The sequence below is a fragment of the Lynx rufus genome, unplaced genomic scaffold (genome assembly GCF_022079265.1).
Source record: "Lynx rufus isolate CCGP_SWC_20201006 ecotype Redwood Valley unplaced genomic scaffold, mLynRuf1.p SCAF_1, whole genome shotgun sequence".
NCBI classification, from domain to species: domain Eukaryota; kingdom Metazoa; phylum Chordata; class Mammalia; order Carnivora; family Felidae; genus Lynx; species Lynx rufus.
The window spans coordinates 53,463,458-53,477,193 of NW_025814823.1; the positions used below are offsets into that span (position 1 = coordinate 53,463,458).

Consider the following 13,736-nt stretch of genomic DNA (forward strand, 5'->3'; position numbering starts at 1 on the left):
AAAAGTACACCTGGTTAAGCTTTCAAATACACGTCTTAATGTTAAAAAGGCCTCCAACAGCAGCATTAGGTGACATCTGGAAAAGAATTCTTCTCTAATGAGACTGGGAGTGGGGGTGAGGAGAAACAAAGAAAAAAGAGAAGGGAGGGAAGGGGAGAGAGATATAGAATGAAAGAGAGGGAGGGAAAGGAAGGAAAGAATAAGGGAGAGAAAGAGAAAAGAAACTACATACAGGAAGATGTTCATTGCAGTTATTTATAAAGTAAAAAAAACCTAGGACATGAACTAAATGACAATATGGCTAAGTAAACTATGGAAGAATCACTCAATAAAACTGGAATCAGCTGTTTTAAAAGTATAAACACTACATATTAACAATGCTAGGGTAGGAAATATGAAGAGGACTTTAACTTTTCATTTCAAAGCCTTCTGGGAAGTTTTCCTTCTTGTAACTATGTGCAGGAATTTAATACTTTAAGAAAATAAGTTAATGTTTTTCTTCCTTTTTTTTTAAGTTTGTTTATTCATTTTGAGACAGAAAGTGCAAGTGGGGAAGGGGCAGAGAGAGAGGAGAGTGAGAATCCCAAGCAGGGGCTCCAACTCACAAACCGTGAGATCATGACCTGAGGTGAAGTCAGACGCTGAACCGACTGAGCCACCAGGGCACCCCACTAAGGTGTTTTTTTCCTAAAAAGTAATGACCATGTCTTACATAAAACACTATTAAAACAAACTATAGGGGTTCCTGGGTGGCTCAGGCAGTTAAGTGTCTGACTTCAGCTCCAGTCATGATCTTCCGGTTCATGAGTTTGAGCCCCACATTGGGCTCTGTGCTGAAAGCTCAGAACCTGGAGCCTGCTTGAGATTCTGTGTCTTCCTCTCTCTCTTCCCCTCCCCCTCTCATACTCTGTCTCTCTCAAAAATAAACATTAAAAATTAAAAAAAAAAAAAAGCAAATTATAGTATATTCCCATAACATAATACTATGGAACCACTGGGGAAAAAAAAAAAAAAAACAGGAAACTACTTAAGAATATACTCATATGAGAGGATATGTAGCATGTCTGTTACCTGTAATATCAGTTACAGTAAAAATGAATAAAATTATCCTATGTTAAAAAATTACAGTCAGCTCTTGAACTAACAAGGGTTAGAAGCACCAACCCCACACAGTCAAAAATCTGTGTATAACTTTTGACTCCTGCAAACATCTTTGTTTCTCCTTTTTTTTTTTTTTAAAGTAGGCTCCATGCACAGGAAAAGCCCAATGTGGGGCTTGAACTCATGACCCTGAGTTCAAGACCTGACCTGAATTGGACACTTAACTGAATGAGCCACCCACGGATGTGACAAACAGTGAGATCATGACCTGAGCAGAAACAGTCATTTAGCACACATTTTGTATGTTATATATGATTACATACTGTATTCTTAAAATAAAGCTAGATAAAAGAAAATGTTGAGAGTTATTATGAAAATACATCCAAAATGCTGTAAAATATCCATGTATAAATGGACCCACGCAATTTAAACCAGGGTTGTTCAAGGGTCAACTGTACACACCTAAATAAACATAATACATGTATATTTTTGTATATATACAATTATGTGTTTATGTACAGGGATCAAGAAGGGGCTAGGAAGACTCACTTTTAGTTTATATTTCTATACTGTTCAAATTTTATTACAAATATGTATTATTTTTAACTAAAAACAAAAACTGTGTCCAATTAACTAGTCAAAACTAAAAATAGCATGGGCGTTATTATAACTACACAGCATGCATTGGACAATGGAATACTACACAGCAATAAAAAGGAGCTACAGATATATGCAACAATATGGATAAATCTCAAGAACATCTTGAGTAGTAAAAACAAGTCTTGTTCAAGAGTACCCATTTTAAAATTCCATTTATATGAAGTTCCATAATAGGCAAAACTAATATATAGTAAATTAAAAAAATCAGAATAGTGATTGTTTGTATGGATAGATGGGAGTATGGGGAGGAGAATGAGGAAACTTTCCAGAATGAGGGTAATGTTCTTTATTTTAATAGGGAATTGAGTTACAAAGATGTATGCATTTGTCAAAGTTATCAAAGAGTACACTTTAAGATCTGTATATAAATTATATCAACTTTTTTAAAATTACAAATACTGAACTCTTATGATATGCATGATAAGTATTTAGGGGTAAATTCACTGACATTTGCAATTTACTTTGAAATAAATCAAAGGATAGTGGCACGTACACTAAAATGTTAACAGCAGAACCTAAGTGATGGGTACATATGGGTGCGTCATGTGATAAATGTACACACTACAATAGTATTTGTTCAGTTCATCAATACAGATGGTTAAATTATGGCATATCCACTGAAATACTATGCAGCCTTAAAAAAAAGACAACACTTTTATGTATTATACAGAATGACAGCCAAGTATGATACTAATTATATAAGAAGCAGAAAGAATACATAAACTTATTTGCTTGTATGTTGGTAAAATAGCTTAAGAATCACTGAGTACCAGATTTCAAGTGAATTTCATTATTTCATACACATATACAATAGTAAATATGACCCCAAGTTAAAAATAAACTTTTACCAATTTGAGGTTATTATTTGTAGACTAACTGAGGATTTTTCCACTGAGATTTTTCCACTGAGAAGAGGTAATGGGAGTAAGTAAGTAAGTCTGGTAGGGGAGGGCTTATACCGTCCACTCATTTCTCTCATTTTCTAGTTTCTGGGGCTAAGGAAGCAGGAGGAAGACAAAAAATTCCTAGAAACCATTTAGCTCACGCCTGAATTAGTCATTCTTGATGTTAGACACCAAACACTGGCATATCTTATTTTTTGTTTTGCTAATAATACTATCCCTGTCTCTTGATTTATGCATATAGAATAATTTTATTTGAAAACATTATAAGCCCAAGATAAGAAAGTGCTAAAACATATAGAAAATGCTAAATCCATTTTAACTAGTCAGCGTTCACATGGAAAAGCCAAGTTGCTTGCTATGCAGCAGTGAAATGTGGTGATGAGTCAACTCAACAAATGTTAAAGGGATGAAGAAGGCAATGAAAAATATTTTAGCCAATAATTAATTATAGAAAAACTCTTCTACCAGCTGTAAAATTCATTAGACTAGAATTACCATATATTAATTCTTTTCCGGGCAGCTCCATGGAGGCCAGCAGCTTGCACATAACAGTATTCAAAAATGCTTTGAGTAAATGTCATTAATACTCTTCACTGTCCTTTCCCCCTAAAAAAAAAATCACTTAAGCTTTACATAATCTGAAGATGCTATGAAGTAAAAATAAAGAGAAAGAGACCCAGGAATTAATAACTTTTCAAACTGCTCATACATCTGCTGCTCTGAAATAAAATTCTAAAGTACGGTAGATTCTTTTTTTTTTAAGTTTATTTATTTATTATTTTGAGACAGAGAGTGAGAGAATGAGAATAAGCGGGGGAGGGGCACAGAGAGAGGGAGGGAGATAATCCCAAGGAGGCTCTGCACTGTCAGCACAGAGCCCGATTCGGGGCTTGAATTGACAAACCGTGAGATCACGACCTCTTAGCGGGAACATTAATCAACTGAGAAAGCCGAGGTGCCCCAACGTATAGCAGATTTTATAGTTTACACTCGTTTCTGCTTAGGTTATGGTTATATAAACTACAAATATCAACCAGTGCATTTAAACATACCACACACAAGGTATTGTACTGGGTGCTGTACACAACAGGAAGACATTTAAAATTTAAGACTTGGAGTCTACTTTCAAGAACCTGAGATTCTAATAATGAAGCTAAAATAAGTAAGGATTACTAAACAAGTGTGCAAGTGATGACTGTCACAATCGACACAAACTAGTTCTAGGCGGAGAATCATGTCACGCCTTCCAAATGGATGGATCTTATAAATAACTTTCTGGAAGAACTAGAATCACCCTTGACCTTTGATTTCAACTTATATAGAAGCGAAACAGAGAAAGGCAGTATATCATAATCTACAAGGCTCTGATATCAAAATGTCTTGTTTCAAATCTTGTCTCCATCATTTATTAGCTATGAATGAAGCATATTACTTAATCTTCCTAAGACTCAATCTCCTCATATTTAAAACTGAGATAACAGAATCTAGCTCACACTCAATGAATACACAATGATTAGCATAAGATAAGCGCTCAATGTTACCTTCTAAAAGTTGGGAAAAGGGGACAGTATGTGATGATACAGAATCACATATACATGATACACATGATACAAATGTATCACAAATGTATACATGATACAAATGTGATGACACAGAATCACAATGAAAGTTCAGCCTTGCTGAAATTAAGACACACACAAAAAATAGGAAGATACAAACTGGAAAGGTAAGCAGATTACTGTATATGTTTGAAAGCCAAGTCTAAATGTACGCAACTTATTTAGGAGTGCTAAAGATTTTGATCGGACAAGAAGATATAAACAAGGCTGGGCATCCAGGATGGAACTAGAGGGGAGAAAAAACCCAAAAGTTTAGGTAAGGAGTGCGAGGCCCCCTACTGAGCAATGTCATTATTAAGAATTATTAAAAGAAAGAGACAGGGGCACCTTCAGCTCAGGTCATGATCTCACGGTTCGTGAGTTCGAGCCCTGCACTGGGCTCTGTGCTGACAACTCAGAGCCTGGAGCCCGCTTTGGATTCTGTGTCTTCCTCTCTCTCTGCCCCTCTCCCATGTGCCCTCTGTCTCTCTCTGTTTCTAAAAAATGAATAAACGTTGAAAAAAAAAAAAAACAGGAAAGAAAGAGACAGACCTAATGATTAACTGATGCAGGAAAGGAATGAAGTAAGGAAAAGCCAAAAAATAAAATTCCAAGCCTGGAAAATCTGAGGAAATGAAATGGAAATCAGTGAATTCAGAGAACATTTATTCTCAGAAATGTAATTTGAAGTTCATGGGAGAACCAGGTGGGTATTTAGCTAGCAACTGGTATAAGACGTTAAGGCTTTGAAGAGTGATCAAGTCTAAAGGTACATATGTGAAAAAGTAATGCAGAAACTAGAGGTTCTCTTGGAAAAGCTCTGAAATTCAATGCAAATGTGTATATAGCATATGCAATATCCTAAGGAAGGAAGTCTTTAATCAAACTTTCAAAGACTCTACAACACACACACACACACACACACACACACACACACACAGTTTTTAAGAACCACTGCCACAGATTATAATAGAAACCATCCATGGAAATGAATGTGCAAGAGAGGACAGGAGTAGAAACAGTTGAGGAAAAAAAAGGCATGGAAACAGAACTTGAAAAAATACAATTAAAAGGCAAGAAAAAGAACTAAAAAGGGTAGGGCTGATTTGCGAAGAAAGAGAAGCAATGCATTAGGGATTCAAGATATGTGATGTTAAAAAGGCAGCATCAACATTGTTAAATGTTATACATATAGGACAAAGAATATAAAATTTATATAAAAATCTCTACATTTAATTAGCATAAATTGGTAACACTGAAATATGCAATTTGGTTTGAATATAAACAGAAAGAAACTACATGACAAGGGATTAAGAAGTAAATAGTTGGGGCAAAGGAATGAAAAAATAAAGACTACTATTTCTAGATTTACTAGTAAAAGGAAAAGAAAGCTAAAGCTAGTATGAAAGTAACTAGAAGTATGATTTTATTTTTTTGTTTTCACTACTACTGTTGCTGAGTTTTTCTTCCTTAAAGACCAGGAAAATGAGTTTCTAAGCCCCAAAGGGTCTGTAAAAAGAGAAAGATCAAAGGAGGGAAACAGGAATAAAGTTCAGGAGTAAAAAGACCACCTTTCAGTTCTTCCTGTAAAACAGGAACAAAAATAATTGTAACGTGGTGAGAAAGGTATAGTTAACAAGTGTGAGTGAAGGGAGAAAGACTACAAAAGTTCCCGAAGAGGTTTCTTTCTTACACTGTAAAGCACTGATAACCATGACACTTTAGAACTTTATTCCTTTATAATTGCAGCTAGTATTATGAAAATGTAACAGTAAAAAGTGCATACAGTTACAAGAAAGAATACATGGTATTGTGTAGTAGTAAATTAAGAACATGGCTCTACAATCAAAAAAGTCTGAGTTTAAATTACTGTTTAGTCACATGCTATAGCTAGCTGTGTGTCTCTGGACAAGTACCTTAACGTCCTGCTTCAGTGCCCCAGTGGCATCACTTGCAAAATGGAGGTAACAGTGCTTACCTCATAGAAACCTTTCAACAATGTATGCAAATACAGGTGGGTAGCCAGCAGCAGTGGTAGTGATAATAGTAACAGTAGCAAGTAATGTAACCTATTTGTGTTTAACCAAGCAGTATTTAAGGAAGGTCGAAGGGGTAAACTCTTAAAAATGTGTCTCAATTCTTTCAACTACAGAAGAAGTATAATTCTACCTATTATGCCAGTAAGGAAAGAGGAGGTTCAGTTGCTTAGATTACTAAGTGGCAGAACTGAGATGTGAACACCAGTCCACGTGGATCAAAGCTTGGCTTCTTTCCACTACACATTACCTCCACAGCACTACACAGCAGCAGGAGGACAAAACGCGGCATTGTGTTCTTTACTATTACGGTCACAAAATAAGGGTACATCATTAAGTCTATCTGCCTCTCCGTTTTTTGAAAAATTAAGGAGTTTTTTTTTTTTATTTTTACTTGATTTTAAGGCTTCCCTCCAGCTAAAAAAAGTCCATGATTTTATTAAATTACCACACTTGGTGATGTGTAAACTCATAAAAAGTCTTAGAATACAGCAGAAAATCTTTTCTGTTTAGAAAACAAAAACAGAAAAACCGATCAAAAAAAAAAAAAAAAAGCTTAAAATTTTTTCCAGGACTTCAAATTAGCAAAAAGAAATGAATGTTAAAGACCAACATCTAATTTCATTTTATTATTAGCAAGCATGACTAAGCAAATGTTTGAGAATATAGTATCAATCTTAAGTATTTTAAGATGCCAATTTTAACACCTACATTTTCAATAATTTATGTGAAAAACCCACAAAACTCAAAACCCTGACATATCTACAGACCTTACCATCATTAAATGCAGATCTGCCAACTTTCATTTCATGCCAAAACAGTGCAACCAGGCTGGATTTCGTATTTGTTTTTATGTCAATCTGAAAGCTCTCTGGCTTCTAAAACCCTTCACTTGCTTCCCACTATCCTTCAATTAACATCCAAAATCCTTAACATGACTCAACAAAGTCTTGAATGTTCCTGCTTCTCTCTCTGAGCTATCCACTGCTATTCTTCCCTTTGCTTTTTTTTATTTTTTCCAACTTGTTTCAATTTCCCCAAGACACTTTTTTTCTTCCATTTTTGGGCTTTCATACAATCTGTTTTTCAAAATCTAGGATGCTTTCACAGTTCTCCATTCCCATCTTTTTGGCCTAGCAAACTGCTCTTCATCCTTGCAGGCTAAGATCAAATGTTATCATATCAGCAAAGCCTTTCCTGACCTCCCAGACGTATATTTTGACAGCATTCTGGACTTAGTAACACTCACTGGCCTTGTAATTACTTGTTCAACACGTCTTCCCTGCTAAGTGGTAAACAATACGAAGATAGTCCTCTCTGCTCATTTCCCACTATCCCCAATATCTAACACACCACTCAGTACAAAGTAGATTAAGTACTCAATGTTTGCTGAATTAACATACTCAAAATGCAGAGGAAGTCCAAAACCATGAGATGCTTTACTAGCATGAGTAGCTAGATAGTTCCACACAAGTTCTGAGTTACATCTTACCCTTGGTCCTTCAAATGTTCTCCTTCAAACAGGTGCTATTTGGCAATTATAGTTTTAAAGTAAAACAAAAAAAATCCTTTCAGATAACAAATACACCTTAAAGTTTCACAAAACCAAGGTTAGAAACCACAAATCTTAAATAATTGGAATTAGCTTTCAAAGTTACCAAGAATTCATCTGAAATGCAATTAAAGGGACAGGAACTTGGATAAGGGCTCAATTTTACCACAGCAATGTACATTATGAAAGGACCAATTCCAATTCCTACCAGGGTTTAGGCTGTACTCTAGCTAGCAGTGCCTTATTTATTCTACCAGTAATGACTGCAGTGCTACAGTCATCTGAGTAAGCTATATGATACCTGAAACTGAATAAAAACACAAGCATACACATGAAGTAACTATATGCTTTATTAAAACTGAATAAAAACACAAGCATACACATGAAGTAACTATAAATAACCTTCTTTTAGATTATGGCATAAAATATAAAGATACTGGATCACCATATTGTATACCTAAAGCTAATGTAACATTATGTGTAAACTATATTCAAAAAAGTTTTTTTAAAAAGGAATGCTATTTCAACTTAAAACATTTTAAGTTTTCTGTTCACCTAGTACTTATTGAACACTAATTACAAGCCAGCCAGTGTTCAAAGATTAATACATATTCATTATTTCCCCCATACAGATGAGGAAACAGGAGGCACTGAGTTAAGTAATTTACCCAATTTTAAGCAGCTGGCAAAGTGGCAGAGACGATATTCAAAGCCAGCCATTCTGGTTCCAGAGTTTGTCCTCTCAACTACTACACTACACTGTTGCATATTTTCTCTCCATTTGCTGAAATAAGGGATCTAGAGCACCCCACTTCAATGAAGCTGTTTTGCTAAGGCTACCAATGACTTCTACTGTTCCAAACTTAAGGGCCACTTATCTGCTTTCATCCTTTTTGGCCATTCTGTAACATCCCATCAAGTTGACAACTCACCTCTTTTGTTTCTTTAGTAACATAAATCTCAACCTTCTACCTCAGACCTTGGCCCTCCTTTCTTCCCTATCAACACATTCTTAATTAGGAAATCTCCCACAACTCCATAGTTTCAAACACTATCTGCATGACTCCAAATTTCTCTAGTCTTCACCTGAGTTCTAGACTCATAACCCAACAACTTATTTGACATCTAACTCAGATGTATAACACTTTATATTTACTGATCAAAACCAACTATCTTTCCTCCTCCCCTCAATGTATTCTCCCAGCCTTCTCTATCATCACCCATCCAGTCGCTAACTTCTTGGTCATCATCCTTGATTTCCCTTTCCCTCATCTCCCACATCCAATCAATATCAGCAAGTTCTATCAGATCCACTTATAAAACATATTTTGTTGTTTCCACTACCACTCTAATACAAACTACTCACATTTCTGCCTACAATGCCCTCAGAACAGTCTCCTCATATTAATGCCTGCCCCCTTAATCTCCACAAAGCAGGCAGCATTAAAACAAGAACAGGCCTGGGTGGCTCAGTCCGTTAAGCGTCCGACTTCGGCTCAGGTCATGATCTCACAGTTTGTGAGTTCAAGCCCCACGTCGGGCTCTGTGCTGACAGCTCAGAGCCTGGAGCCTGCTTCGGATTCTGTATCTCCCTCTCTCTCTCAAGAATAAAATAAATTAAAATTAAATTAAAATTAAAAAAAAAAACAAGATCAAATGAGGGGCACATGGGTTGCTCAGTTGGTTAAGCATCTGACTTCAGCTCAGGTCATGATCTCGTGGCTCAGGTCAGGATCCCGTCAGGCTTTGTGCTGACAGTTCTGAGCCTGGAGCCTGCTTCAGATTCTGTGTCTCCCTCTCCACCCTCCCTCCCTTGCTCACGCTCTGTCTCTCTCTCTCTCTCAAAAATAAATAAACATATTTAAAAAAAAAAAAAGAGTTCAAACCAGTCCCTGCCTGCTTTAAAGTATCTAAGGTCTTCTCATTATAAATGAAATCCTAGCTCTTGACCATGGCCTAGAAAATCCTACATAATTTGCCCTAACAACTTCTCCAATTTCATGTCCTTCTATTCTCTCCCACCCCCATCACAAGGTTCCTTGCAGTCACATTGCCTTCTTTGTCTTCCTGGAACACACTGTGATCATATCTGCTAAAGGGCCTTTGCACCTGCTGTTCCTTCTGCAAGGAAAAGTCTTTCTCCAGACTCTGACACAGATGGTTTTCTCCTAAGTGTTGTTCAAACGCTAACTCCTGTGAGAAGTCTTCTAATCACCCTTTTATATGATCCTGTATTATTACAACCGCCATTCCTATTTTTATCTGAAGTTATCTTATTTAATACTCCTTTATTATTGTCTTGTCAACTTCGGAATTTAAAAGCTCTACCAAAGCCTCCCAGAGGACATAGCAGGCACTGGATAAACTCATTAAATGAGTGGATTTTCCATATTTTAAGTTGTTTACTGTAAATCAACCAATCTTGATAAAGCACCTGGATCAAGATATATTTTGTATGTATTACTGTAAAGACAAATCCTTAAAACACTCATTTTTTCAATCTAAAACATTCCGGCACCCTGAACACACAAATCTACACACACACACACACACACACACACACACACACACAATCCATCTACAGCAACCCACTTAAAACTGCTAAATATTCCATATGGATAGATAACATTTTCTTCCTCCTCTCCAACTTAACAAACGTGTAGGTGGGAAAAGGGAATCTTACTGGGTACCTTAGCACCTGTTACATCTTCAATCAGTTAGAAGAGGTGCGGATGAGCCAGATAGCACATGGGAAACGTGGCCTTTCTTTCAGGGACTGTATTTATGTAAAACGTGAGTGGCCTGCACTACAACTGCCCTAATCCCTAATAAGGGCCATTTCACTTCACTTAAAGAAACAAGGTATATTAGTCTGTGGGCAAGACGTTATGATTGGATTCATTAAACGAAAGGAAACCGATTTGGGGGCCCTCGTCAAATGTGTGTGCGGCTTGGGGTCGATCTACACATAACGGGAAAACAAGAGAAGATACCAGTTCAAGGACCAACTCGGTGATAAGATAAAGGTCAGCTCAGGCTCTCCTAAACCTGGGAGCGACGGTGGAAAAGAAGGAGAAAACAAAAAAACCCTGGGACCTCCGTTCACCGCTTCGGCCTCCATCACAGGCACTTGGGGGAAACTGCACAGATCTATGTGTCCGCCTATCTCCCACTTCCATCCCTGCAAGGAGATAGCCCCCGGATACTCACATGGGCTCGAGAGTCTTGCTGAGCCAGGACTTGAGTGCCTCGAAGTTTTCAATGATCATTTTAGAAACCATCCACAGCGGCCCCGAGGCCCGTCACACTCCTCCGCCCGCCCAGGTCTCGGCCGCTACAGCCGCCGCTGCCCCCGCCCCCTCCTCCGCGCGCCGCCCGCGTGGGCCGCGGTGGGAGGCGCCGGTGGCAGGTTCCCGCGAGCCCGGATCGGCGAACAGCTCTGCGGGTACCGTCGCAGGCCGCGAATCCACGGGGTGCCAGGAGCTCCCCGTCCCCGGACCCCGGCCCGGGCTGAGGCAGCAACGGTTTGCCCGAGCCCTCCCCTTTCCCTCCACCCAAGCAAATCTTCTTGGACCGGGAGGTCGACACGCGCCTAGATCCGAGCTTTCTCTCAGCCTCGGAACCAGGTGGTGTTGGCAACGCAGAACAGGCAAAAGTGAAGAAAGCGAAGACGAAGGGCAGCTCAATGGGAACGATTCGGGGGGTCTTCCCGGCTCCCAGCACCCCCAAGAAGATGGCTGCCGATAAATCTCGCGAGAATTGATGAAGTCTCGCGGTGACTCCCGGAGCCTGCTGGGAAGAGACGTAAGCTCGGCGGAGAGCGCGCTGGGCGAGTGCGGTACTTTGATATTTTGCGTATTTGCCTCGTTTGAGGCCTTTGTGCCTTTTTACGCTTTGGTCCACGCTTTGGTCCGCTTATGGAATAAAGACTTTATTTTTATGCACGGAGGGAAAGGCCTCTGACTTCAGAAACAGCGGGAGCCCCACTCGTCCTGTGTATAGACGGCTGTGGCGCATCAGCCGGAACGAACCTGCGGACTGGAGCGCTCCTTGAGAGCGTCTACACGTTGTGCGAGGACGCACGGCGGCCAGTGGGTTCCAGGTGTGCTGTACTGCCTCCTCCGTTTATCTCAGTGTCCTGCAATACCGTATAGTGTGTGCTGTGGTGTGGACAAGGTTGGGAAGCACAGGCTGGTATAATCTAACCCAGTGAAACTTCCAGAGGATTAGTGTTTTGTCCAGAATTACTCAACTTGATGGTAGAACAGTAATGATCTAGGGATGCCCCAAAAGAAAGGTGAGATAATCTTATTAGTTCTCTAATAGTTTTCAAGCATCTGAAACTTCAGACTTTCCCTGGTTAAAGATAAGAACAATGTGTTTTTAATTCTCTTTATGTAGAACCGATCCAGTCACAGGGAAAATAAATAGTATCAAAAGACAGAGCCTTCATATCAGCATCCTAAATTAACTTCCCTTCTGAGGAAGTTTGGATCCTGCCTGAGTTGGTCTATTTGCTATTATTTACTATCATTAAGGTGCTAGGTGGAGGTGGGGGCGGGGACGGGGTAGGAGGCGCCTGGGTGGCTCAGTCGTTGAGCCTCCGACTTTGGCTCAGGTCGTGATCTCCCGGTTCACGAGTTAAGGCCTCCGTTGGGTTTTGTGCTCACAGCTCAGAGCCTAGAACCTACTTCAGATTCTGTGTCTGTCTGTCTGTCTGTCTGTCTCTCTCTCTCTCTCCCTGCCCCTTCCCTGCTCCCGCACGCGCTCTCTCTCAAAGTAATAAATAAAATAAAATTTTAAAAAAGGTACTAGGTGGGATTTTGCAAAAGGTCCAGTACCTGTAAAACTATAATGAAATGAAAATAATTTGCAATATAAAGACGCTTAGAGTAAGTAGACAATGAAAAGCTCTTTAATGATAGATAGTGGTAGAGTAAAATTGCCCTTAGGAGCCCTTTTTTATAATTTGCTAGATTGAAGTGTCCTTAAGCAATAAGTGGGAAAGATTATCAAGAAAGCTAGACATTTGTTTTAAAATATAGCATGTAGAGTAGAATGAAATTAGAATTCAACCACTGCATAATCAGAGTGTTGATTAAAGTGATTTAGCTGAGTGAAATAAGCCAGAAACGAAAGGACAAATATTGTATGATTCCACTTATGAGGTACCTAGAGTAGCCAAACTCCCAGAGATACAAAGTAGAATGGTAGTTGCCAGTGCTGGGCGGGTAGGGGAGTTATTCTGTAATGAGTAAAATGTTTCAGTTTGGGATGTGGAAAAAGTTCTGGAGAGGAACATTGTTGATGGTTGCACAACAATGTAAATGTACTGAATGTCATTGAACTGTACATTTAAAAATGATAAAAGTCATAAATTTTATGTATATTTTACCACAATAAAAGTGATTTTTTAATTTAATATTGCTATGGGAAAAGCAACATCCTAATTGTTTAGCCTGTTTGATAGGTTTGTCACGGGCTGACCCCAACATTGTTTTCAACTTCATCACCAACTGTTCCGTACCTGGCCTTCTGCTCCAGCCTTCCAATCATTTTTCTTCTGTCAAATACTGTATACTCCAGGCAAACTGATCTGCTCACCCTCCCCTTCTCCAAACATTTATACCTATCATTTCTACGAGGAATGCCTCTACTTCTTTCTCTGGCTGCTCAAACCTTACCCATTCTTGGTACCACTGCTAGTATATGTTTGAAGTCTTTTTTTATTTTCCATAAATAATAGCAACAGCCTTTTAATCTCCCTGCCTCTTAGGCTGCCCCCATTATCAGTTCATCTTCAATTGCCTTTATCATCATTGCCTTTAACAGTAATCATTGTAAAACTTGAATCTAGTCATGTCACTTCCCTGCTTACAATCTT

General features: G+C 38.8%; 1 protein-coding gene across 9 annotated transcripts in view; it reads right to left on the reverse strand.

Annotated features, from left to right (window-relative positions):
- RBM26 (RNA binding motif protein 26) overlaps positions 1–11,592 on the reverse strand; it is an 85,956-nt gene extending 74,364 nt beyond the window's left edge. For 7 of the 9 annotated variants that reach the window (XM_047081000.1, XM_047080993.1, XM_047080970.1 and 4 more), the window contains exon 1: positions 11,063–11,592. In XM_047081000.1, the coding sequence (XP_046936956.1) occupies positions 11,063–11,133 (71 nt within the window). In that variant the 5' untranslated portion in view covers positions 11,134–11,592. Of the gene's footprint in view, positions 1–3,161; positions 3,254–11,062 lie in introns of those variants that run through there. The other 2 variants (XM_047080978.1, XM_047080939.1) reach the window with 1 other exon arrangement.
- Between the last annotated feature and the right edge of the window lie 2,144 nt (positions 11,593–13,736).